The following is a 24959-nucleotide window of genomic DNA, read 5'->3' as shown; positions in this document are numbered from 1 at the left end:
TTAATTATGGGCTGTCTGGTACACTGTCACTCCCACTGTGGGCGTGTCTCATACAGCGTCATGACCTGTGTCCGTTCATCGCCAGGGGAAATACTTTTAAGAGCAATATGGTCAGAAATGAAGGCAAGCCAGTACAATTTGCTCCAGTTGTATAACACCCCCCCAAATACTCTTAAAGTGGTCATCTAGAGGACCCAATCAGCCCTAGCCTGTGTGTGTTTGGGAAGTATTAGTAACCTTGCAAACTCCACACAGACAGCCACCTGCTGTGCCCCCTGGCCCTATAGTCCACCAAATCCCAGTACTGAGAAGAACTCTTACAGACATGAGGGGCAACTCCTTACAGACTTCTGGGGATCGTGTATTCCAGACTCCTGCGGGAGCTCATCTTCCCTTCTCTTTCTCCATGGGATTCCAGAAGGCGTGCTTGAGGACTGTACTTCCTGTCATTACATTCGGGTTTATCTGATTGCGGTAAGTTTATAAAACCGCAGAGATGTGTGCCTTTCGCGCTCAATTCAAACGAAAACGACTTCATTTCGAGTAAACCTTTACAGTCAGACTGCACGTAACAACCTTCTGGTTTACTGGGGTGCAAATTACGTCGTTGCTCGTCCACCCTGATAACTTGAACTAATTCAGAATTAGCCATTTACACTAAACACAGAGTAGACACGGTATGCTGAAAGGCGTGCTGTAGACATTTAAAAAAGAAAAAGGAACTCCGACGCCGTGCGATAACGGTGAAGCCTCCGGATGAAGTTGAAACCGATAGTTTCTTGTCAATTCTTTGTTGGGGGAGAGGAGGGGACTTGGCGTGATTTCACGGCTGTGGGCGTGACTTCCGCCGCGTCCGCCAGACGCTCTCCCCGCCCCACCCCCTGCGCCCGTGAGTGGACCAATCACGGCCGCCCCTTGCGCGTTCCCCGCGGAATTGACAGCACGCAGGTCCCGCCCCCCCCGGCTCGGAGCCATGCTTCACAGTTGCGAACTTTGTTGCTGGGCGAGTTAAGAGGGACCCGACCGGGCCGAGCGGCTCCCTACAGCACTGGGCTGGTTCTGCAGAACTGACGGCGGGGACCGACGGGGTTTGAGAAGCAGGTGTGTGTGTGATTTCATCCCGCCCGTCTCCTCTTAGAGCGCCTGCACGGTACTGGGGAAGTGCCCGTTCTTCCCCTCCTCGAAGAGAACTGAAATTGGGTTCGGGTTCGGGCGGTGACGTGACGACGAGGAGCCCGGAGGCGTCAGTGAAGCAGCGTGCGGCGCTGCTCACGACCAAGATCCTTTGACGAGTTTGCTCAGTGGCCCCGATTCGGCTCGGCTCCCTGCGGGTCCGGTGTTGTCGGCGGCCCCGATCCGGTTCGGGACCGGCTCCCTGCGGGTCCGGTGCTGTCGGCGGTGCTGATTCGCCGCGGCGGGGGAGTGGGTATCCGGGGGACGCGCCGCGGCGCTGCTAGGCTGCGGGCTGTGTTAGTTTGTATGCGGTTCTCAAGGCAACAGACTCGTCTCCGGCTCTCAACTCGCATCCACCCCACCCCGCGCTGCTTTTTCTGGAAATTCTCGTTTTCCCCCACGACAGGTGGGACAGGACAGGCGCACCCCGCCGTACTGGGTCCACCTGGACTGCGGGCACGGCGCTGCGTGGACTTCTAGCGAGCCAAATCACAGGTAACGCGTCGCCGGTATTATCCTGCGCCGCGGAAAGGTGGTGTTTTCGTCTGACCCCTGTTGCGCGCAAACCAGGGGTTTTGTTTTTCCGTCTTGTATAGGAAAACACCGTGTCGCTCTGAATCGGGGTGTTGTGAGAGGTGTGCGCCGGGTCTCCGAGGTGAAGGGGAGCGAGAGGTCAGACTGAAACACCCCCCCGAGGCGCTGCTGCTCAGCCTTCGTGGGTACGAAAATCAAAGCAGGCAAAAAAAAGGGGGGACGCTTGTGGGGACGAAAAGACTCTTCCTCTTCTGCGGGGGCGGCCCGAGAACTGCAGACCCAGATGAAACTTTCAGAGGACCTCGCTGCTTGTGTCTCTGACCGATCGCGGTTTTCCTCCCCAGCGGGGCCGAGCCACAGGTAAAACCTGGGCTGGAGCCCACTGCTACGCGTCGGTGCTTACGGTGTGCTTCAGTGTCAAGAACGTGGTAGAGGGCGAAGGGATTTAATGGCAGGGAAACGGATGACTGAGGAGGTTACAGATCACAGCGAAGTGAACGTCCGGGCATTTCGGGGACACTGTGTCCAGTCCGGGTCCTGCACGGCTGTTGTGTGGTCACCTGTCTGGGTGCACCCCAGCAAGGGGTCGCCTGTCTGTGCGCACCCCAGCGCCAGGTCACCTGTCTGTGCGCACCCCAGCGCCAGGTCACCTGTCTGTGTGCACCCCAGCAAGGGGTCGCCTGTCTGGGTGCACCCCAGCAAGGGGTCGCCTGTCTGTGTGCACCCCAGCAAGGGGTCGCCTGTCTGTGCGCACCCCAGCGCCAGGTCACCTGTCTGTGTGCACCCCAGCAAGGGGTCGCCTGTCTGGGTGCACCCCAGCAAGGGGTCGCCTGTCTGGGTGCACCCCAGCGCCAGGTCACCTGTCTGTGTGCACCCCAGCGCCAGGTCACCTGTCTGTGTGCACCCCAGCGCCAGGTCACCCATCAGTCTTGATGTTCCAGGGATCCTGGCCGCGGCGTTCCCGTAGGGAAACAGGCTGGTCAAGGGGTCCCCAGGGGACGTATTGAGGGTGTTCCAGACAGTTTAGGACGAGGGCACACGAGAGAGATGTTTGTAGTGGCCCCCCACCTGCGCGCTGATGGACTGTAGATTTTGACATGTCTCTGGTGGGGGGGGGCAGGGTCAGTTAGCAATTGCACGGAATCAGACTGGCCTTAGAATAAACACAAATAAAACCTCCAGGCAGGCAGCTGGTGATTCGTACCCAGGGCTCTGGCTGCGGATTGACAAGGGGGGTGTTTACCCCCTGGATGATGTGTCAGCAGGGGGGCTGGTTTCATTATGCATTGAGCCTGATTGACCCCTGGTGAGTGGTCTCTCCGCTGCAGGCCTGCTGGGTCCTGATCTGGGCTCAACCAGTGAAACAGAGGGCTTAGCCCAGTCCAGCGCGGGACACCGGGAGCCCTTGCTGTGCTGGGGGGGTGGGGGGGAGTGGCAGCCCTGCTGACACCCCAGATCTCAGACCCCCTGGACAGATGGCCTGGGTCTGTTCTGCGCCCCCTCTCTGTCACGCCGCCTCACCAGCGTCCTGCCACAGGAAAGGTGACGCAGCAGCCCTTCGCAAAAGCTCTTCGGAAGTGTGAAGATCAGATCGTCCCGTTTCCTTCTTCTTCCTTCCCGACACTTGTTCTGGGTCCCGCCCCCTCTGTGCCGGCCCGTGCCTGGCGTCTGTCTGTCCCATTAGGAGGAGATGCTCCTTAGTAATCGGCTTGCCTTAATCCGGGATATTTATAACAATGGAGCAGCTTGTCTCCAGCTCCCTGTCTGTGCTCCCCCCTTCCTCCAGCCCCCCTGGTTCTGGACAGGACAGGGTCCGGCCCAGCCACTACCTGACCCTCCTACCTTTCCGTCATGGGGGGGGGGGGGGGTGTTCTTAAGCACGGCCAGACTCTTTAATCCGTCAATCGGAAAGTTTCCCCAACCACAAACATTCAGCCCGTTTGGCAGCAAGTAGCTAATTGGTCTCGTCCAGGTATTGAGTTCAGCAACGTCGGCGGCTTGTTCCAGACTCCCGCAACTCTTTGCGTTAAGAACTGCCCCGTGCTGTGTTGACTAACGAGCTGATTGCGTCAAAGGCCTGGGAGCCGGTTGTGCGCCGCGCCCTGCCTCGCGTGTTGCCCTTGCGCCGGCTTCAGGGTGGGAGCTCGGTTTCCGCGGAGTCGTGGCGTGGGGGAGTGGGGGAGGCGGTGGCCTGTCCCTGTCGCTGGGGACGAGCGGGTCGGCCCCGCTGCCAGAGCAGGGCTGAAGCTGCTCAGGGCTCCGGTGTCAGGCTGTCTGTCCCTTGCGCGCATGTGCGTTTGTGTGGGTCTGTATGCATGCGTGTCAGTGTGTGCGCTCGGTGTGTGTCTGTGTGTGCTCGGTGCGTGTGTCTGTGCGTGTCGGTGTCTGTGCTCGGTGTGTGTGTCTGTGTGTGCTCGGTGTGTGTGTGTCTGTGCTCGGTGTGTGTCTGTGTGTGCTCGGTGTGTGTCTGTGTGTGCTCGGTGTGTGTGCTCGGTGTGTGTGCTCGGTGTGTGTCTGTGTGTGCTCGGTGCGTGTGTCTGTGCGTGTCGGTGTCTGTGCTCGGTGTGTGTGCTCGGTGTGTGTCTGTGTGTGCTCGGTGCGTGTGTCTGTGCGTGTCGGTGTCTGTGCTCGGTGTGTGTGTCTGTGCTCGGTGTGTGTCTGTGTGTGCTCGGTGTGTGTCTGTGCGTGCTCGGTGTGTGTCTGTGCGTGTGGGTGTGTGTGCTCGGTGTGTGTCTGTGTGTGCTTGGTGCGTGTGTCTGTGCGTGTCAGTGTCTGTGCTCGGTGTGTGTGTCTGTGTGTGCTCGGTGTGTGTGTCTGTGCGTGTCGGTGTCTGTGCTCGGTGTGTGTGTCTGTGCGTGTCGGTGTCTGTGCTCGGTGTGTGTGTCTGTGCATGCTCGGTGTGTGTGTCTGTGCGTGTCGGTGTGTGTGCTCGGGGCCAGGGGTGGGAGACAATCACTGCTGTCCTGCCCTGCCCGCGCTGCAGTGAGTAGGCTCCCCGACCTGTTTCCCCCAGATGGGTCAGAGCCGCACTCGGGGCGCTCCGGTGTCAGACCTGCTCTTTCCTCTGGGGCGACTAAAGGAGCAGGGAAACAGTGTTCACTCTTCTGATCAGTCGGGGCTGCGGTGAGCGCTTCGCCTCTCACTCCTGTGTCGGGCGTCGAGGGGTGGAGAGCCCGCGCGGGTCTGGGCGTCCGATCTGGGTCCTGCTGACTTCAGACCCCGCTGTCTCAGTCCGACTCCCCCTCACGTGCTCCTCTCTCTCGTCCCCAGGGGCCCAGGACTCCCAGCGAGGGCGGGGAGAAGGAAGTTCTCGGCCTGCCTGCCCCCTGTCTCCCCGTGACCGAGCCCGGCAGACTCCGCGGGGGCGATGCGCAGATTCTCGGGGGGCCGCGGGCGCGCGCCCCGCCTGGCGTGACCTCTGACCTCGGCCCAGACCCATTCCCCCGCGCGCCATGTGATTGTGCCGCCCCTGTGCACGTACCCCCCCCCTCCTCCCGGGCCTGCGGGAGCGCTTCGGGGGTCCGCCGATGTCGGGCTACAGGATGGCCTCGTGCCCCCCGGTCTGCACCATGAAGGGGGGCACCAGTAGCGCCGACGGGGAGCACGCGAGAGGAGAGCCAGGGGGCGCCGTGGCCTCGCCGACCGGCTCCGCGCGCTCCGGGCTGAGCTGGGGCGGGGAGGGGACAGGAAGTCCGGACCACGACCTGGACTTCCACAGCCAGATGGACGAGAACGGAATCATCGGACTGGGAGAGCTTCCGGAAGAGCTGGAGGGGGGCGGGGGCGCCTTCTCGGACGCGGGGACCCCCGACCCCGAGGGGGGCCCGCCCCCGGCCCCGGCGAGCCCCGGGTTCGAGGAGGAGGAGGAGGAGGGGGGGGAGCTGTTCGGGGACCTGAGCTGCGACATCAGCGAGCTGCAGGACTCGGAGCCTCTGGGGCTCTCGGCGTCGCTGGGGGAGGAGGACGGCCCCGCCCTGTCCCTCTGTGAGTCGCTGACCGGACAGCACTGACCCCCATTCATCCCGCTAGGGCAGGGCGGTCCAGCCCTGAATACCTGCTGGACCACGGCAGCTCCCAGATCGCACATCCCTGCTGTCGTGCACAGCGATGAGCCAGTGCTCTATCAGCATGCAGACATACTGAGCCCTCCTATATGAGCAGCTTTGACACCCAGATAACTGAATCCATTCAAATTGGGGCGGAGCGGTGGCTCTGTGGCTCAGGATCTGCGCCTGTGGCTGGGAGGTTGCCGGTTCAAATCCCGTGGCCGGCAGAGGAATCCTACTCCGTTGGGCCCCTGAGCCAGACCCTTCACCCCAGCTGCTCCAGGGGTGCTGTATAAACGGCTGACCCTGCGCTCTGACCCCCAGCTTCTCTCCCTGTCTGTGTGTCTCATGGAGAGCAAGCTGGGGTCTGTGAATAGACACATTCCTAATGTGAGAAGTTGAATATGGCCGATACAGTGATCTCTTAAATGCAAAGCCTAGTACTGAAGAGGGCAGGCACAAGCACAGCAGCGCGGTATGGCTCGTCTTAGGCATCTGGCAAGGCCCCGGTGCAGACAGTCGTGTGAGAGACTGTTTTAGAAGGCCATTTGAGAAGCGCTGGCTTAGTGATATGTTTCAGGGGGGGTTGCTGGAGTGTGAATTTATAAGGCAGCAGGAATAGGCATCGGTGTGGTAAAAGATCGCACGGCTGGGTGTCTTAGTATGTTTTGGTACCTGAGCAGGCCGCTGCTCTCCTGGGATGTTGCTCGCGGGGTCGAACTGTTCTGGAAGGGCCAGGGAATTGATCCACTGGGAGCTGGGCCCTGCCGCTGTGGGGCTTGATCCAAGATCTGTGGGATGTGGGGATGTCTCGCAGGTGTTTGGTTTTTGTCCCTGTTTTTGGCTTTGCTTAGGAGCGGGAAAGGAATCGAAGAGCGGCCTCCCCAGTGTAGGAGCGGCTCTCGGGAAGAAAGATCGCTGAGATGAATTCAGGAGTCCAGCAGAGCTCACGGGGGACCGCTGGCTAATGACCAAGTCCGCCCTCGGCCCTCCTGAAGGGGCTGCCCCGGGCCGCTCGGGCTGTGGAAATCCCGAAAGAGGAGCTCCGCCGCGCGGACAGCGCCCTGCTGTTGCTCCGTTTCTATTTTTGGCCCCTCCTCTTTTTTTCCCGGAAGCGATAACCCCCCCGCCGGCTGCTTCCTCTTCCTGGGAAGGCCGAAAGCGATCTTCCCCCGCGAGGCCTTCTGCCTGGAGCGCCGCAGGGGCGCGGATTTCCCGAGCCAGGGGGAGATCCAGGTGATCCCTGCTCTGGGATCCCTAGCGGAGCTGTTCGTTTTGTCCCTCTCTCTCTCTCTCTCCAGGCGATTCCGAGGAGATGGAGGAGGATGCGGGCAGTGGGGGGGCCGCGGAGGGCGGGCCCTGGCGGATCCACAGGCAGCGGCCCTGGCGTCCGCAGAGCGACGGGCAGCTGGAGATGTCGGAGGACGAGAGGGAGGGGGCAGCCAGCACGGGAGGGGCGTCGGAGGACCGCAGGGATTCTCCAGACGACAGCGGAGGGGAGGACGTTCCCACTGCTGGGATTCTGGATGAGCGCTGGACAGGAGGGAGTTGTCCTGAAGCCAGGATGACAGAAGCGGCCCCCCTTGACCGCCCGCAGGAGACTGCAGAGGGCAGGGGGGTCAGGAACGTGGGAGGAGGGCTCTCTGCTCCGGCCTGGTCCCCCCAGCTCCCTCTGCAGAGGGCTCGAGAGCCGCCCACAGCGTCCCGCGACAGTGTGGACTGGACCATCCTGAGCCGGTTCTCCAGCGAGGACCTGGCCAACGGGCCCGACATCGAGGCCGAGACCTTCCCCGAGTCCTCCTTCACCGAGAGCGTGGCGGGGTCGGTCAGCAGTCGCCCGAGTCGAGCCCCCGCCGGGGAGGGCTCGTCCCCGAGGGGGAGCACAGAGTCCGGGGGCGCAGAGCCGAGACGCGGCGGCCTCTGTCCCTTCCCCACGCCCTTCCCCCCCGAGTCCGGAGGGGAGTTCGGACAGGGAGACGAGGAGGCGGAGGATGACGAAGGTGTAGGGGCGAGGGCGGTGTCCTCTTGGATGAAACCTGTGCCCAGCCACGCGCCGTCCCCCTCTGACCGAAACTCAAAGAGCGACACCCCCAGATCCTCTCGGCCTGCCCCTTCTCGTTCTGCGGACGGCCCCGGGCCGGCCCCCTCAGAGCCCCCTGCGCGGCGAGGAGCTCAGACAGGAAACCACGGGGTCTCCAGACTGCCAAGAGGGGTGTCCCCCAAACCCTCGTCGGAGAGCTCCGGCACCCCTGTTATTGAACCCCCCAGGTCAGTCTGAGTGTAACACCCCACCCCCAAAGTCTGGCAAGTTAAACCTTTAACCCCACCCAAGCTGACACCCCGTGATACCCTAAAAAAAGACGCTCCAAAACCAGATTTCGGACAGACCTAGTGGGTAATATCAAACACCTGTGAGTATCGATGGTTTCCAGGTTGTGATGAGCAAAATATGGAAAAAAAACAGTAAATTATGAACTGTAGATTCCAAAATGTATTTAAAAAAAGTCCTCGAATACTTGTTAAATCTGCGTGTCCATTCTTTTCCCCGACGATGATAACATCGTATCAGTTTGTCAGCAAGGTCAGATGATGGTAAAATAGGTCTTGGGATCCCCCAAGCGCCCCCTGCTGGTTGAAAGGTGTCACTACACCGGGGTTTTCCTTGAGTTGCGTCAGCTCCAGTCTGGTACCGACCACGTGTCTGATCAGAATGGTGCTGGCTCTAAGCCTGCCAAGGAAGTCTAGTTTAGACTGGGGTGTGAAAACTGCCTGCCCAACCACCGAGCTCACTGCACAGTGTGTCAGCGACGTCATATCTTATACTGCTGGTTAACCCTTATCAACACGCAGCGCTAATTAAAGGTGTGCGCGCGCCGTCAGGCTTGGGATTATAATTCAGCGTCTGAGCGCTCAGAGCACTCAGCTCTTACCGGGCCCACCCAGGGGTGGGTTCTACAGCTCTGTCTGAGCCTTTCTGGGGTGCTGTGCGCGGCACCCTGGGGGCTCAGCCTGGGTGAACCTGTCTCCGCGTCGCAGGTACGGCCGGGGCCCCCTCAACCACCCCCTCCCCGACTTCTCGAGGGTGGGGCCCAGGGTCCGGATCCCCAAGGACGGCTACAGACCCCCCCGGGGCCGGGGGTCGCCCCAGAAGAGATCCGCGGCCGGCGCGCCCCCCCTGGTCTTCAAGTCCCCCGCCGAGATCGTGAGGGAGGTGCTGCTGAGCGGCCCCGACGGGGCCCCGGCCCCCGCGGCTCCCCGGCGCCCCCCCGCCGCGCACGCCACTGTGCCGGAGGAGTTCAGGTGCCCCCAGCAGGCCAGCGCCCTGGTGCACCAGCTGCAGGTAGGTGTGCCCCTCCGCGCGGGTTTCCCTGGGGGAAAGGCCGAACGCCCTCCCAGCCCTCCCAGTGACGCGTGTGTGCGTTCCCAGAGCGACCCCCGAGAGCAGGGTTCTCCTCCACAGTCCCTCACAGCTCCGACCTCTCTCTCTCTCTCTCCGAACCTGCAGGAAGACTACAACAGGCTGCTGACCAAATACGCCGAGGCTGAGAACACCATCGACCGCCTGCGTCTGAGCGCTAAGGTACGCCGGACAGCGGCTCTGCCCTTGTCGTCTCGGGGGGGCGGGGGTTCTTTTACAGCCCCCCCAATTTCCAGCACAAAATAGACTCCAGCTATGCGCAGTTCTGTGATTCCGAACGAGGTGGCAAAGCTTCCGGGGAGGTGACCCGGCTCCCTGTGACACTGTAAACAAGCAGGCGTGTGAATCCAGCTCTTCTAATCCGATAGGAATATTGCTCTCGACTTGGAGATGGTTTTTCGATCAGTACTACTTGTTATGCCTGCCTGCAGGTCGTGTTGGGACATCTCTGCTGTGAAATAGCTGCTGCGCGACCTGTACTTGTTGGCTTGTAAACCGCAGTCCATTATTCATGACAGTGACTAGTGAGCAGGAAGGGCTGTCTCGCGTCACATTTCTCGCAAAGTCTCGCTCTCTTTGCAACAACATGGCAACTTACAGTACTTTCACCAAATCTGTGTCTAACTTGAAATGTGTGAAATGTCTCTGTAAGGTGAATGTCTTTGTCTTTGTATTGGACAGAAGTGTAGGTAGCAAAACGGCGAGTATAAGGCCACTTTAGGCAGCTGAGTTTTCTGGAAGAGAAGAACACAGCTTAAAACTGATCAATTCAGGAGTGTCGGGGGTGGGCGGGGGGGTTGGTTTGGTTTGACTCCGAAAGCATGTGTGAGCTGAGTCACTTCCAGGTGAAAGGGCGGAGAGGGCTGTCTGTGTCCCCCAGTGATGTCACTCCTCTGCCTCTGTGCCTCTCTGTCCGCTTCTCCGCTCGCAGGTCAGCCTCTACGCCAGCCCCCCGAGACCCAGCCCCCTCGTCCACTCCGGCGCCGTCCACCAGGGCTCAAAGGTCATGACCCTGACGTTTCCCCAGGCCCAGCGGGCCGAGCTGGGACCGTCTGCTGATCCTGCCCCGCTGGCCCGGCTGGGCCCAGGTACTGAGCCTCACTGTCCTGCCCGAGTCCTGCCTGCCCGTGATCGGGAGTGAGCGGGGTGCGTGTCTGGAGACGGACGAGCCTCTCTTGCGCAGCAGGCTTCCTGCGAATTGAGGGGGCTCTCCGTTTTTATTTGTGTTCTGAATTTTAAGGCCGGCCCGGTTTCTGAAAAAGAAAAAAAAAACGCCTTTCAGCGTCAGACGGGGGGGCAGGAGAGAGAAGGGCCTCCGATCGTCTCCCCTCCTCCTCCCCGTCTCTTGAGTTTTCCTGTGCTGTGGCATCTCCCGCAGGACAGACTGGGGCACCCTCTGACCTGCAGCCAGCCCAGGCCTGCGCCCCCGGTCCGGGCCCGGGACCTGGAGCAGGGGGACAGCTGACCGAAGCTCTGGCCAGGCAGGCCGAGAGGTTCCGGCTTCAGGTGGGTGCCGAGCGTCACCTCCGTTCTTTCCTAGTTAGAACAACAAGTGAAATAACTGGGCGAGACACACTTCTGAGCAAGGGGACACCAGGAGACGCTTGTGAAAAACTGGTTCTGCTGCACTGGACGAGCTCCTGTCTTTTATGTCCGTATGCTCTTGTCCTCAAGAAAAACCGGCTTGTGTCTTGTGTCTCGTGAAATGAATTAAATGTAATGAACAGATCGGCGACAGCAGGGCCCAGGCACAGAGGGGTCACGGGGGGCGTGTGCACTCGTGCACGGTGATGGGGGGTGGACACCAGAGGGGGCTGTATCTGCACACTGACGCCACCTTGTGCCAGTGATGGCAGGAGTGTTCGGTATCCAGTGGTCCGATGTGGATGCACGCCACGTGCCAGAGCACCTGAGGGCAGGGTTTTCTCTGTACAGCTGTTCGCACAAACAAGGCCTTGTGTCCTGATCTCTTCAGTGCAAAACCGCACAGCCGGTCTGACGTCACTGTGCCTCCTGTCTCTGCCTGCCTCTCCCTTCCTCTCCAGATCGACTCCTTCGAAGATCTGCTCAAGACTGGAACCCTCAAGCCCTACGAGCAGATGAAGGTACAAGGAGCTCCACCTGTTTCAGACCCCCCGCAAGCTTAACGCAGATGGAAGAGGTTCACTGTTAGAAGCTGGGATCGGTTCAGTGCGGGCATTAACTGGGGGTTCTCTATGAATTGGCTACATAACTCTGCTCTCCTCCCCACTGAGAGCTGGTGTGTGGGGAGCGTTCTGGCGCACTATGGCTGCCGTCGCATCATCCAGGTGGGGCTGCACACTGGTGGTGGTGGTGGGGAGTCCCCATTACCTGTAAAGCGCTTTGAGTGGAGTGTCCAGAAAAGCGCTATATAATTGTAAGCAATTAATTAATTAATGAATTCTCCCGCTCCCTGTGTGCTGGCAGGGCCTGGCCAGTCTGCAGCAGGCACAGGACTCTCTGGAGAGGAGCTACCTGCAGGCCAGGGAGCAACAGCGCCACCTGCCGCCACAAGACGCAGGGGTCTTCGACCCCGACAGGTGAGAGACAGGAGGCGCATTTGGATCCCCTTTGTTGGTTCGTCGAAGGAAAGAAATGGGAACCACGTCTGAAGTGATGTTGGGCATCCTCGCTCCTTCTCATTTCCTGTCGCCACCTCGTTCTCGGCCTCCTCCCTCCTCCCTCGCTCTTCCTGCTCCGTGTCTGACTCCGGCTTTCCGGCTCTCCGGCTCAGGGAGGTGGAGGGACAGATCTTCAGGCTGGGGATGCGCTTGGAGGATCTGACGGAGCAGGTCGAGCAGACGGCCCAGCGGAGGCCCAGCTCCCCCGCCGCCGCCCCCCCCTCGCCGCCCCCCATGCCAGATGCTCCGCCTGGAGTCCACAGCGCCCCCACGCCACACCCAGAGGTACTGCACTGTCTAGGGGCACAGGGGCCTGGCCGTCGCACTGCTGCCCCACATCTCCAGGGTTCAAGGTCCAGGCATCTTTCCGTTCGGAGTCTGCATGTTCCTTGCTCCGGTTCTTTGGCTTAAAAAAAAAAAGCCTGTCGTTTTCAGTCACACCACTAGGTGGCGAAGCGATCTTAAGATGTGTGCAGAGTTCGCTTGAGTCGAGGTTTTGCTCTCCTGGTAGAAGAGGGGTTTTAGAGAAGCAGGCCTTTTTTCCTGTGTGACTTCGGGGAGCACTTCAGCCATTTCCTGCACCTGTGCTTAGCTGTGATGGTTTGAATCCCATGGGAACAGAGAACTCCCCACACACCAGCTCTCAGTGGGAAGGAGAACAGAGCGATGAAGCCAGTTCAGAGATGGGGATTATTAGGAGGCCATGATTGGTAAGGGCCAATGGGGAAATTTGTCAGGACACCGGAGTTACACCCCTGCTCCTTCTGAGAAACACCCTGGGATTTCTAATGACCACAGAGAGTCTCATCTAAGAGATGGTGTGTTTTCTACAGTACAGTGTCCCCGTCACTATACTGGGGCATTAGGACCCACACAGACCGCAGGGTGAGCGCCCCCTGCTGGCCCCACTCACACCTCTAGGTGTTCCAGCAGGAACCTTAGCTTTCCCAGGAGGTCTCCCACCCAGGTACTGGCCCGGCTCACACCTGCTGAGCTCCAGTGGGGCTGCCCACTGGGAGCTGCAGGGCGATATGGCTGCTGGCTAATAATGACGTTGTATTTGACTGGCAAACACGTCTGTCCAAAGTGACTGAGGGAGGCAGGTAAACTGGGCCACAGAGCTATTGCCTCCCGGGCGTGAGAGCTGGGCTCCCGCGGGCAGGGGCGCTGTGGCTGTGCCGCTCCCTCAGGCCTCTCTCTGGGCCCCCCCTGTCCCGCAGAGCCCCGTGCTGCCGGCGGGGGGGCGTGGCGTGGGCGTGGCCGTGGAGGTGAGCTCGGTGAGCGGGGAGAGCGAGGAGGAGGAGGGCGAGGAGGGCGAGGCTCTGCCGGCGGCGCTGCCCGCCCCACTGCGGCACAAACACCAGTGCGTGGAAGGCGAGTTCAGCAACCTCCTGGACCAGTGAGTGCCCTAATTATTATTATTATTATGATTATTTATTGCTGTACTGCTACTGACTGTGATTGCTTACTTGACTAATGCCCTTGCCCAAGGCAGCTTACAAAGGTACACAAGCTGCAGTAGGATCCCTTATAGAACACAGCATGCTTCAGTTCAGGGCTTTGCAGTGTACAAGCTCCCCGTCTACCTGCACGGTCTCACAGACTCGCCCCTCTCCTCTGTGTTTCGCTTTGTCCTTTGGTTGGACTTTCAAGGGCTGCAGCACAGCCCCCTGCAGCACAGCCCCCTGCAGCACAGCTCCCTACTGCACAGGCCCCTGCAGCACAGCTCCCTGCAGCACAGGCCCCTGCAGCACAGGCCCCTACTGCACAGGCCCCTACTGCACAGGCCCCTACTGCACAGGCCCCTACTGCACAGGCCCCTACTGCACAGGCCCCTACTGCACAGCCCCATACTGCACAGCCCCATACTGCACAGCCCCCTGCAGCACAGCCCCCTGCAGCACATCCCCCTACTGCACATCCCCCTGCACCACAGCCCCCTGCACCACAGCCCCCTGCACCACAGCCCCCTGCAGCACAGCCCCCTGTGGACCAGCATGCCGGCAGGGGTCAGCAGAGTCTGAACTGCAGAGCACAGCCTGTGGAGTACGTGACGCCCCAGTCTGAGAGGTTATTTCGGGAAGACTCTCATTATCGCCTGGCGGGCTGTGTGGCGTCAGCAGACGCTCTGCAAGCGCATGACTCAGGCTGGGGGGCTGCAGCGAGAGGCGACAAAGGCTCAGAACTCACTTTGTTCTCTCCGGAAGAGCCGAGCATCTGCTCTAAACCCGTTTCATCTGTTTCAGAGCGTGCTTATTCCAGAGCAAACGTCCGGTCAGCCTGCCCGTTCCTGCCAGTGGCGGCTGGGCTGCGCTCAGGCGCTGCTCTGAGGGAACCAGGTCTGTGTGTCTCTCCAGGTACCAGAGCTTCAGGGAGCTGCCTGCACTCCTGGACTTGGGGAACAGGGGCGGGCTGGGAGACCCCATCCTGGGGCGTGAAGCCTGCGCAGAGGTTTCTGGGATAGCTGGAGGAGAGCAGGGGAGGACTGCAGCAGAGCAGAGAAGGGCACCCCAACAGTGAGTTTACCCTCTCCCCAAATCTCTCCTATTTCCATCTTTCGTGTACCTTACACACATTTCTGGCAAGAAGTAGAACAGCTACTGATGGCATTGAGCAATGCCGTTGACATTTTGTTTTTTATTCGGGAGACAATAAGGAGAGTTTATTTGTTATTTAATGGTGCCGCCTGAGCTTCTGAGCTACGATGGGCTGCTTTTCACAAACCTGCGCGGAAATGAAGGGAAGCAGACCGCTGTCTTTATCGCTCCCCAGGAAGCCAGTGGACGCCAGGGACGGTCACTTAGGTCAGCCGCAAGGCCGCTCCCGCCGCCAATCAGAGCTCTCCTCCCGGGAGCCCCTCCCCCAGGCTTCTAGGTTTCCACAGCAACAGGGGATGCGCGGTGTGAGCGTGTTCCCGGCTGGGGGCGGGGCACAATCCCGCGGCGGCAGCCTGACCAGCGTGGGAGAGAGCGGCCTGCCCGCCAAGGTCCCGCACGGGGACAGGACGGCGCCCCCTCAGGTGAGAGCCGGTACTGCACACGGCGGAGTTCGATCGCATGAAACATCTGGCAGGCTGGCAGCTGCCCATCCACACCTGCGATCTCAGCACTGTGCACCCACAGGGCCCAGTGCAGGCAACTGTGTGGAGGGCTGATACACATCTGGGTATTCGACTGGAGCAGTATGGGTGAAGGACCTGTCTCAGGGGTGCCACAGCTGTGACTCACCTGGGATTCGAACCCGCAGCCTTCCAGTTCTGAGTTCGCAGCCCTGAGTGCTGCTCCAGACTGCCGCCCGCGCTGTGTATTTATGGACACGTTGTAGCAGGTGTCACGAGTGCGGTAGGGAAAATGGGCATTGATCAAGTGAAAAACCAGAATCGGGAAAAATCAAATGGAAAAACGAAAACCAAAGCAGCTCTACTGTTTGTTTTACTCCCATTAAAACTCGATATAATGTCGCTGTATTGCTGTCCTCTTCTGTGTTGCTTGTTGGCTTCACTCCAGGAGTGGGGGACTGACTCAGTTTCTGCAGATGAGCTGGTAACGAATGGGCAGCACTAGAACCAATAACGGAGAAGACAGCTGAACGGGTTTCTTCATGAGGTGTTTGGAAACGGCACCATTAAGTCCCACCCTTTATGCACACCTCCTCACCCCAGACCAGAGCCAACGGGCTTGCGAACAGACTCTCCCCCGTCTGCCCTGCGGAACCAAGGCCCGACCAGAGGGCTAGCGTTCAACTCCATCACGGCTCAGGGCCTCTCTTGCAGGAGCGGATCGTTTCCCCGGAGACGGACAGCGGCTTTGTGGGCTCCGAGAGCAGCCGGCTCACCCCTGCGGTGCACAGCCCCTACCACCAGAGGGCAGGAGTGAGGTGGGGAAACGGCAGACCGCCGTAAAATACCAGAGAGCTGTCCAGTGCAGTAAATCAGCACTTTATAATGCAGAGCAGTGTCATACAACTGCAGCCGCTGCTAATCAGTGATTCCAATTATACTTTTGATTCCAATTGAGACTGAAAACCAGGTTTTTCTTAACTGTAATTGTTTTATTTTGTCTGTAGAAACCAGCTCAACAATAAGTTACCAGCCTTGAGTTTCTAACGCCGGGTGTGGGCTTGCACGCAAGAGCCTGCTGTGATATTTTGGCCTGGCTGATCTTCAAAAACCCGCAATGGACCAGACTGCTCTGCGAAGGGAGTCTGATCTGTGTCCACGCTAACCAGCAGTCCTGTCCCTGTCCCCCCGCTGTCCAGATACCCCTCCGGAGGGAGAGCCCAGAAGCCATCCAGCTCTGCCATGAAGTGTCCCGCCCCTCACCACCGCCCCCTAGTGGAGGACAGAAGGGTCCCTAGAGACACCGTGTCAGAGGTCAATGTGGGGAGGAACGCGTTGCCCCTGCCAAGCCCCTCCCCCACCAGCTCCCCGCAACACTGGGCCAGCAGCGTTACCAGCGAGTTCGAACCCGAGACCTACGCCAGTGAGTCTCGCCGTGCGCTGCTCTCCAAGCCTGTCTCTCTCTCTTGCTGTCCATTCTCCCCTCCCTCGTCTGCCTCTCTGCTCCACCCTCTCAGCCCGTCCCTGCTTCTCATGTCCCGTTTGCAGCCCTCAGCGACTCCGAAAGGGAGGAAGACGGACTGGGACCGGGCGCCCCCATTTCCTGCTCCCGACCAGCCAATAGGCAGCATCGCCAGCAGCAGAGCCCCTCCCCCCCGCTGCCCTATCGCCATGGAGACCAACCCAGAGCCCAGGCGTCTGGCCTGCTGCCCAGCCGACAGTGAGTGTCCCTGCAGTCCGGAGAGGTTGCCGTGGGGATGCAGACAAGCCTCTTAATTTAGGGCCATCCCAAGCTAAACCGTCCATTGTGCAGAACCCCCAAATCGGCGCTACGCAGGCACGCAAACACCAGGACACCAGAAGCAGACAGTAGGTTATGTGATGGTATAGTTGCTCTGCAAGGGTCTTACAGCTGTGGGATAACGCCTTTATTTACCGTTGTAAATGCTTAGCAGGCAGCTGGTCTGCTCACATACTGACATGTGTGATAAAGCCACACAGAGGTAAATCTCAGAGCAGAGCTGTGATAAAGGAGCATTGCTTTTGCACTCCTCCCAGAGTAACAGCACCAAGGGTGGAGGGTCCTGTCAGGGGGGTGGAGTGAGGTGGGCAGGATAGAGGCTGTTGCTGAGAGTCTTATCTACTTGCTGCACCAGGGCAGGCCTGTCCACTCTTGTGCCAGAGTGACCTCAGGGTCGTTTCTCTTCGCACAAACACGCCGCCACCTCCTCCCCGCTGTATCCATAACAAAGTCCCTGCCTGGATACCGGAGAGCACAGCCGGGCGGTCAGTGTACAACTGGCACTGCCCGGGCCCAGACTGCGCAGATCCGCTGGGAGGCTGGGATTTCGTTGTGGAAAGATGTCTCCGGCTGGTAGCGGGACGTTTCCCAGAGGCGGAGACGTCGGCATTTGATTAGCGTGTCTGCGTCTGTGCTGCGGAGGGCAGGAGAGGCCCGAGCTGCCTGCTGGGATGAGACTGCACCGCGGTCCTCTGCAGCTCATGTCTGTGCCTGGGCTTGCTTTTCTTTTACGGGCAATTTGATGGGATAGAAGTTCAGACATCGCAGGGACAAGAGAATATAGCGCTGGTCCCCAAACACTAGTGCTGAAGGAACCCTGTATTCTCTGGCTTCTGGTCCTGCGTTAATCACAGGCTAATTGATTTTAGTTTTCTGTCTCACACATGTCTTTAAATGCTGCTATAAGGTAGAGATAATTGCAATGCTTTTCTCTGCCTTACAGTTATAAATGAGGGGCATACAGATAATGTACACTAGGAGCCTTGGTGTCTCACCCCATTTCCTGTGTGTCTCTCATAGTGAAGCAATCCAGGCACTGCAGGTAGAGGTGTCCAGACTGAAACAGAGCCTGGAGGGCAGCCTGCACAGAACGGCACCCCCCAGCCCAGCCACAGCGCCCCCCACAGCCCGGGAGGACCAGCAGCCCCTGCCCCGGCACTCTTCCACGCCTGCCATGAGGTAGGTCCGCAGACAGGGGGCACCACCGAGCACAGCTGGGGTTTTTCTGTGCGTGACCACGCTCCTGCTTCGTGTGGTGTAAATAGTGAAACGTCCCAAGGGGGCGTCTATGTCAGGCCCCGCAGGGTGCACCCGGAACTGTTTATTTGACCCTTTGCACCGTTATCCCTGAAGAAAAAGTCCGCATTTTTTGGTACGGAAGCTGCGTGTCGCGGGGAGGGGCGAGAGGGGGAAGGACTGAAATATTCCAGTGTCTTGTCCGGCAGAGCCCTGCAGCGTGAGGAAGGCCGACGGCAAGAGGATGAGGAGCAGGAGAGGGAGCCCGTCAGCCCGGCCTGTAGGAGGCGATCGTCGTCGGCCCCACGACTGCGCGCGCAGTGGCACACCGGTGAGCCCTGCAGCTCCTCTCCTCTCCTCCTGCGGGAACTGTCTCTCCTCTCTGCTGTCCGGCCTCTTTTCCTCGTCTGTGTTTCGGGGCGGTGACCTACCAAGCCTAGTAACTCTCGACCAGTGGAAACTGTGCCCATGTCCGACGTGATTTCTTCCAGGCAGCGACTCGGACCGGGTCCACACTCTGCCCAGGCCCCGCTCCTCCAGGCCCGTCCCGCAGTCCCCTGCAGCGCCGGAGCGGGGCAGGCGGTCAGGAGCCGTGGCGTTTCGGGGACCGTACACAGGTAGAGCCCCGCAGGAGAGATACTCAGTATGCCATCCAGGACATCTGGCACTGGAGACGCACTGATTCCTGTCACGGCTGTGGAATAGGTCTGCAGTGAAGTGTTGGAGATTCCTGGTGTGGTCAGTGCTGTCTGTATGTAGACCTGGATCTAACAGTGAGTCTGTCATACCTCAGTGTCGTACCTCAGACAGACAGGCCAGCGTGTCTGGTGTACCTCAGAGAGACAGGCCAGCGTGTCTGGTGTACCTCAGAGAGACAGGCCAGCGTGTCTGGTGAACCTCAGAGAGACAGGCCAGCGTGTCTGGTGTACCCCAGAGAGACAGGCCAGCGTGTCTGGTGTACCCCAGAGAGACAGGCCAGCGTGTCTGGTGAACCTCAGAGAGACAGGCCAGCGTGTCTGGTGTACCTCAGAGAGACAGGCCAGCGTGTCTGGTGAACCTCAGAGAGACAGGCCAGCGTGTCTGGTGAACCTCAGAGAGACAGGCCAGCCTGTCTGGTGTACCTCAGAGAGACAGGCCAGCCTGTCTGGTGTACCTCAGAGAGACAGGCCAGCGTGTCTGGTGTACCTCAGAGAGACAGGCCAGCGTGTCTGGTGAACCTCAGAGAGACAGGCCAGCGTGTCTGGTGTACCTCAGAGAGACAGGCCAGCGTGTCTGGTGTACCCCAGAGAGACAGGCCAGCGTGTCTGGTGAACCCCAGACAGACAGGCCAGCGTGTCTGGTGTACCTCAGACAGACAGGCCAGCGTGTCTGGTGTACCTCAGAGAGACAGGCCAGCGTGTCTGGTGTACCTCAGAGAGACAGGCCAGCGTGTCTGGTGTACCCCAGAGAGACAGGCCAGCGTGTCTGGTGTACCTCAGAGAGACAGGCCAGCGTGTCTGGTGTACCCCAGAGAGACAGGCCAGCGTGTCTGGTGTACCTCAGAGAGACAGGCCAGCGTGTCTGGTGTACCCCAGAGAGACAGGCCAGCGTGTCTGGTGTACCCCAGAGAGACAGGCCAGCGTGTCTGGTGTACCTCAGAGAGACAGGCCAGCGTGTCTGGTGTACCTCAGACAGACAGGCCAGCATGTCTGTTGTATCCCAGGGAGACCGTACACTTCGGGGGTCCCAGGAGGCTCTGAGGACGCTGACCCCAGGGAGAGATCGAGCTCGTCCTGTCCACGCTGCAGTGTCATGACTCAACACCAGCAGAAGACTGCACATCACCACGGTACGCAGAACATTCAGAAGGCTGTGCAATTAATATTCACTTTAAAAGCAGCTGCTGAGATGAGCATATCTCACAGAGGGCTTTGTTTTTATTACGGTTATATTTTCAGCTCATTGATGTTTCAACACAGATATCGGGACTTACTGTTAAACTGAATATTCCCATCCAGAGTTTCAGCGCCTTGACCTCCCCTCTCACTGTGCCTCTCACACTCTCTCACATCTGTTCTTGCAGGAAGCACTGGGGCTCATGCTTCAACACCCTCCCCTCGCCACTGCCCCCTGTGTCGGGGTACAGGGGTACACACCCCCCAGGACAGAGAGAGGTGGGCTGAGCCAGGTGAGAAGTGGCTCATCCCTTCTTTAAGAGTTGCTCTATAGGGTCTTAGGGCTCTTAGCTAGTTCTAAAACTGGCTGAAGTTTCATCCTGTGGGTGTGCAGTATCTATCCATACTGTCATTGTCAATCAAAATGGAATCAAGCTCATTATTCTTTGGATTTTAGTGATCTGGTTCAGGAGAAAATGCGACTGCACCTTGTGTTGACATAACTCCCCCCCTTCTCTTCTCCCGTTTCTGATTGGTTAGGTGCTTCGGCTGAAAGTAACTCTGGCCCCACCCCTCGAAGGAGCCGACCAATGGGATCTCCCCAGAAGGAGAAGAGGGGTGTGTTTGTGGCAGCCCCCTCCCCTCCTCTTCTTTGCCATGTGCCAGTGGTTCAGTGCGTGCCCATCTGCACACCAGTCGTGTAAGTACTGCCCATGGATGGAATAGGGTGCTTTCACCCTAAATCACGCTGCGGCCTGGGACGCTATAGGGTTTTTTTTTCTATTTCACGAGTAACGTTAAATCTGTCAGTTTTAATTCTGCTCTTTTCCCAGCGGTCTTCCCTGAAATGAACTCTGAATTAATCAGTGAGGCAGGAACTCTGCCTTTTTAGCTCAGGCGTTGGCTAGCTGTTGTCGTTTCAGCTTCAGTTGCATCCTGGGGGAATGACAGTTTTAACTTGAATTTGATTGGTGGGTGGTTTGAGGGTCTGACCCCGCCCTTCCTTGGATTTGCAGGTATTACCCCGCCCCCCTCGCCAGGGCCCCGCCCTCCCACCTGGAACCCCGCCTCTACCTCTCCGTGGGCGGGGCGGGGGGAGGGGCTACAGGAGGCAGGGGTCCGCGGAGCAGGAGTCGACACGCCCGGTCCCTCACGCTGGCCGGCGGCAGCAGGGAGCAGTCCCTCAGCCTCTCGCTGAGCCGGGCCATCAGCGCTGCGCGCGGCATGAGGGAGGCCTCCCGCCACATGGCCCGCTCTCTCACAGCTGGGCTGGAACAGCAGGGGGCGCTGCGACAGCCCTGCCTCTAATTATACTGACCAGTCTCCCAGTGTCCGTTCCAGCGGCGTCCTAGATCTGGGAAATGAACCTGTGGTTGAACTGATCACCGTGCTGAATAAGAGCTTTTTTTTTTTAACTTTTTAAACCTGCAGAAACTGAGAGCCAGCACTGTAGTGACCAGCTCAGGGTGCTTTTTTATTCTGTCTGTTTATTTACTGTGAAGGTGCACGCCTCTGGTCATGGCGGGATCTCGCAGAGTTGACGGGGATCATTAAGCCAGGGGGGTTGTCTGCATGTGTAAAACCGGAAAATGGGACAGTGGCTCATGGAGTCCCCGCTTGTTTCTCGTTCAGGGTCACTCAGCTCATAGATGGGGGATCGCTGTGCCAGGATCTGGCAGTGGATTGATTTGGGAGTGACAGTATGTGAGCTCTCTTCCTGTACCCCAGGGGTTCATCTCAGCAGGCTTTCAGGGCGTCATGTAAGCAGGTGTCTGCGGCCTTGCATGCTACAGAGCAGCAGCTTTGATGAATCTGAGCATTAGAACTTCTGGAGACCTGAAACTATTGGCCTGTGACCAGCTGGGAGCTTGGTGACTTTTTCCTTTACCATTGCGCAATTCATCTGGGGATGAGAATCTGAGCCCTCCTTCAGCCCTGCAGCACTCTCAGGTGTTGCTGACCTCTGGAACCAGGTGACCTGTGTGACTAACCGGACTGGGGCTCCCCAAGACCAAGGCTGGGGCCCCCAGCTGTAGATCCTGCACCCCCTCTTTGTTGGAATGCCCCCCCCCCCTCCCCAACACACCGTCCCAATGTCAGACGAGCAAGAAATCTCCGTGACGCACTGATTGGAGAGGTGGGGTTTTGTGGGCGGGGGTCGTGGGGAGATCTCAGACTCCAAGAGCATCCGAACGCCGGAGTGAGAGGAGGTGGTGGTCGTGGCCGGTTGTGTTGGTGCTGCTGGTCATCCCCGCTGGTCCAGCCTGCAGTTCAGAAGGATGTTTCTGGAGCTCATGAGGGGATTCGCTTGCTTTGGGTTGGACAGGACTGGGACATTATTCCAGCTTTCTAAAGGAAAAGACCAAAATGTGCAGATGTTTCATCTTTGCATACCTCCTTTCTCAATTCAATTCAGTTTGTTTGTATATAGCACCTTTCACAACAAGGCACTGAACAATGCAAGTTATACTTTTAAGTAATGCAATACTTTCTGAGCAAATCTCAAGGTTTACGGTCCAGGTGGTGCGCCTGTCCTTTGATCTCAGTCTTTGATTTCTTAGATCGTCTGAAAAACTATTTTTAAACATTCCAGATGTCAGAGCAGGTTCTGTGGTTGAGAAGAATTAGCAGTGTGGAGCACCCGTCCTGGAGTGTTTGAAAGGTTCTGGTTTTCCTTCAGTCTGAGCTAATTTATTACTTATTTGGACTGGCTGAAACCCTTCCTTGGTCTTGAGCAGATGGAGACCTATCACACCTGGACAGAGTTAGAGGGATTTGTGATCTATAGTGAGTAGGGGGCGGAGTAATCCGCCATTCGGCTGATTGGCTGGGAGAGCGCACTGATCAGTTTTCCACGGCCAATCGAAATGCAGCATTCCGACTACAGCTGTGATCCCGTTATCGTCTTAGCAGTCTTTTTTCAGGTATGTCTCTTGTCTTAGTTTATTCACTTCTGGTCTGTAATAGTTTCATGTTCTGTGTATGAGGTTGTTTGGTGTTAAAATGCGTGTTTGGTAATTTATAGGTTTTGCTTTGTGCGTTTGTGGTCAGGGTTATTGTTAAGACATTCCTCAATCGCGATTTTGAGACTTTCGTGTAGTCTAAATTTCCTAGCAAGTGAAATAATTATAAAATTAGTAGTGTATTTTACCCATATCGAGTCGTGGTGCTGAGAGCTCATGTCAAGATGTGATTCCGAATTATTTTTGTAAATGTACGTAAATAATTACATATTTTTCTACTAATCTAACTAGAGATATACAGTCCTTTTCAGAATGCTTTTAGTTTTTTTTAGAAAAATCTATTCACAGTTTAGCTTTGCTTAGAGATTCTAAGTTTTGTAATGACGTCATTTGCACACAATAAAAATTTGCAGCAAATATGTTTCAGGCGGCTTTTATTTTTAATTCTTGAATATGGACCCGTAAACTTTCTGTGACATGACGTCCCTTTAAACCTAGCTGAAAAACGAAAATGCTGCACATTAAGAAACACCTCCTGAACGGCATTTATCTGAACAGAGAGGACGTGGGTGCAGTGTGCTGCCTTATCGTTTGCTCAAGCAACATTTACAGGTGACGACGATCAGGTCGGGTGTGTCAAACCCGAACGAGGCTCCACAGCCGAAACGTTGTGTTTCTTTTCTTCTCTTTTCAGCGGAAATAAACCTATTACTTGTTCCTTTGCAGCCTACGCATGCTGACGCAGCTCCCTGCTTGAACTATAACTGATTTATACAGCGGAGCACTTTCTCCAGTGACAGTGTCTCTTTCAGGCATTTTCCCAGCACAATAATGAAGATGTATTGTGCACCGATCACAGCCACCAGGGTTTAAATACTGATAACCTCAAGAGTGCGAGACGCACGTTCTGCTCCACCGGAATCTAGTAAAAAAACCACGTTGACGGGAAATGGCTTTTAAAAGGAGGTATGTCATTGTAAAAGAATCGCCGAAGTCTCTTTTATAGTTGTAACAGCTGAATGGTGTAGGTCTCCTAAACGACGAATTCTTGTTAAATAAGGTTTTAGCTGGGGAAGTGGGCCAGGTGACCTGTGACCTCTGACCTGGACGTGGTTTTACCAACGCGACCCGAGAATGGGCTGTCCGGGGGTGGGGTGGTCAGCCCCAAATCAGACAGGTTGTTTGCCAATTTCGGATTCCTCGTCGATTTCTAAGCGATTTTCAGGATCAATGTCGTTATGGGTCACAGAAGCACCCCATTTGAAAATAGCAGCGGCCTAGACCTCAAGCCTCCTCCTTCGCTTAATTGAACCCGTTAGTTGGCTTAATTGAGGAGCGCTCGTCACGTGTCCCCAGCCTTCGGCGACTGGTGACGTCAGGGAGGGCCGTAAGAGCTGCCGGAAGCGAAGACAAGTATCTCGGCCCTGCGGGACCCACCTATGAGTGTAGCGCTTTGAGAGAAGCCGAGACGAGCCCAGGTGAGTGCGGCAGGCTTGCCTGTCTCCTTGATAAACCTGGGATAGAAAGAGTTGTGTCAGGAGAGCTAGTGGAACAGTCGGGGGGCAGTGATCCAGTCAAAACCCTTGTTGTGCAGAGATTTAAATCTAATTTTAAATGTAAAGATGCGTTATTGTATTATTTCGTTACACCCTGCTAAGCGGCTGTTGCACCGCAATTTCCCTCACGGGATCAATAAAGTATCTAAAATTAGTACAGATGATAACTGCGCCCTTTGTGAAGGTGGCCTTGAAACCGTCCCGCATTTATTTTGTGATGATGTCCTATTGCAAAATGTCAAAACTTCCTGGCCTGTTTTGCAAACATATCAAAAGAGGCTGATATTGGTATTTTTCAAAGAAATACACGGTACTTCAATCCCGTTGGGAAATAATACGATGTGTAAATGTGTTTTGTAATGAACTGAATTGTTATACGTGCACATGAAGTGAAATGTCTGGGAAGGGTCCCGTGTTTGAACAGTTCAAAATGGATCCAAAATGCAAACTCTTTCGGTGTGTAAAAACATGAAAGCTGAGTGGACCTTATCTTTATTTACTGAACAGATCCCAAACGCAATTTAGGGAGAGTTAATTGTTAATCTTGCTTTTGCCCACTCGGAGCGAGAGCGCCGGTAATTCCCCGTTAAAGAACAGGTGCGTTACAAACACCAGCGCCGGAGTTTGTGCTTTAAATAAGACGCGACGCGCGTGTGGA

General features: G+C 57.3%; 1 protein-coding gene across 5 annotated transcripts; it reads left to right on the top strand.

The window, feature by feature from the left end:
* The first annotated feature begins 945 nt into the window (after window positions 1-945).
* akna (AT-hook transcription factor) lies at window positions 946-23162 on the top strand. 5 transcript variants are annotated; one of them, XM_088614836.1, is made up of 24 exons: window positions 951-1101; window positions 1580-1668; window positions 4978-5691; window positions 7055-8021; window positions 8790-9093; window positions 9259-9333; window positions 10103-10259; window positions 10454-10677; window positions 11217-11276; window positions 11620-11732; window positions 11927-12098; window positions 13034-13212; window positions 14153-14329; window positions 14586-14832; window positions 15586-15689; window positions 16071-16294; window positions 16420-16591; window positions 17693-17851; window positions 18118-18239; window positions 18400-18525; window positions 19611-19736; window positions 19971-20075; window positions 20323-20482; window positions 20799-23162. In XM_088614836.1, the coding sequence occupies exons 3-24, from the start codon at window positions 5235-5237 to the stop codon at window positions 21088-21090; spliced, it is 4722 nt and encodes a 1573-aa protein (XP_088470962.1). In that variant the 5' UTR covers window positions 951-1101; window positions 1580-1668; window positions 4978-5234; the 3' UTR covers window positions 21091-23162. The 5 variants fall into 5 exon arrangements, with proteins under 5 accessions (XP_088470965.1, XP_088470963.1, XP_088470961.1 ...); XM_088614839.1 differs by lacking the exon at window positions 1580-1668 and having other exon boundaries at window positions 946-1101; window positions 10550-10677; XM_088614837.1 differs by lacking the exon at window positions 1580-1668 and having other exon boundaries at window positions 946-1101; window positions 14171-14329.
* Window positions 23163-24959: the final 1797 nt, after the last annotated feature.

The sequence above is a fragment of the Lepisosteus platostomus genome, chromosome 21, assembly GCF_059453375.1.
Source record: "Lepisosteus platostomus isolate fLepPlt1 chromosome 21, fLepPlt1.hap1, whole genome shotgun sequence".
Classification (NCBI taxonomy): Eukaryota; Metazoa; Chordata; class Actinopteri; order Semionotiformes; family Lepisosteidae; genus Lepisosteus; species Lepisosteus platostomus.
The sequence above is the reverse complement of the archived record's forward strand: the minus strand, read 5'-3'. Positions and strand labels throughout refer to the sequence as shown.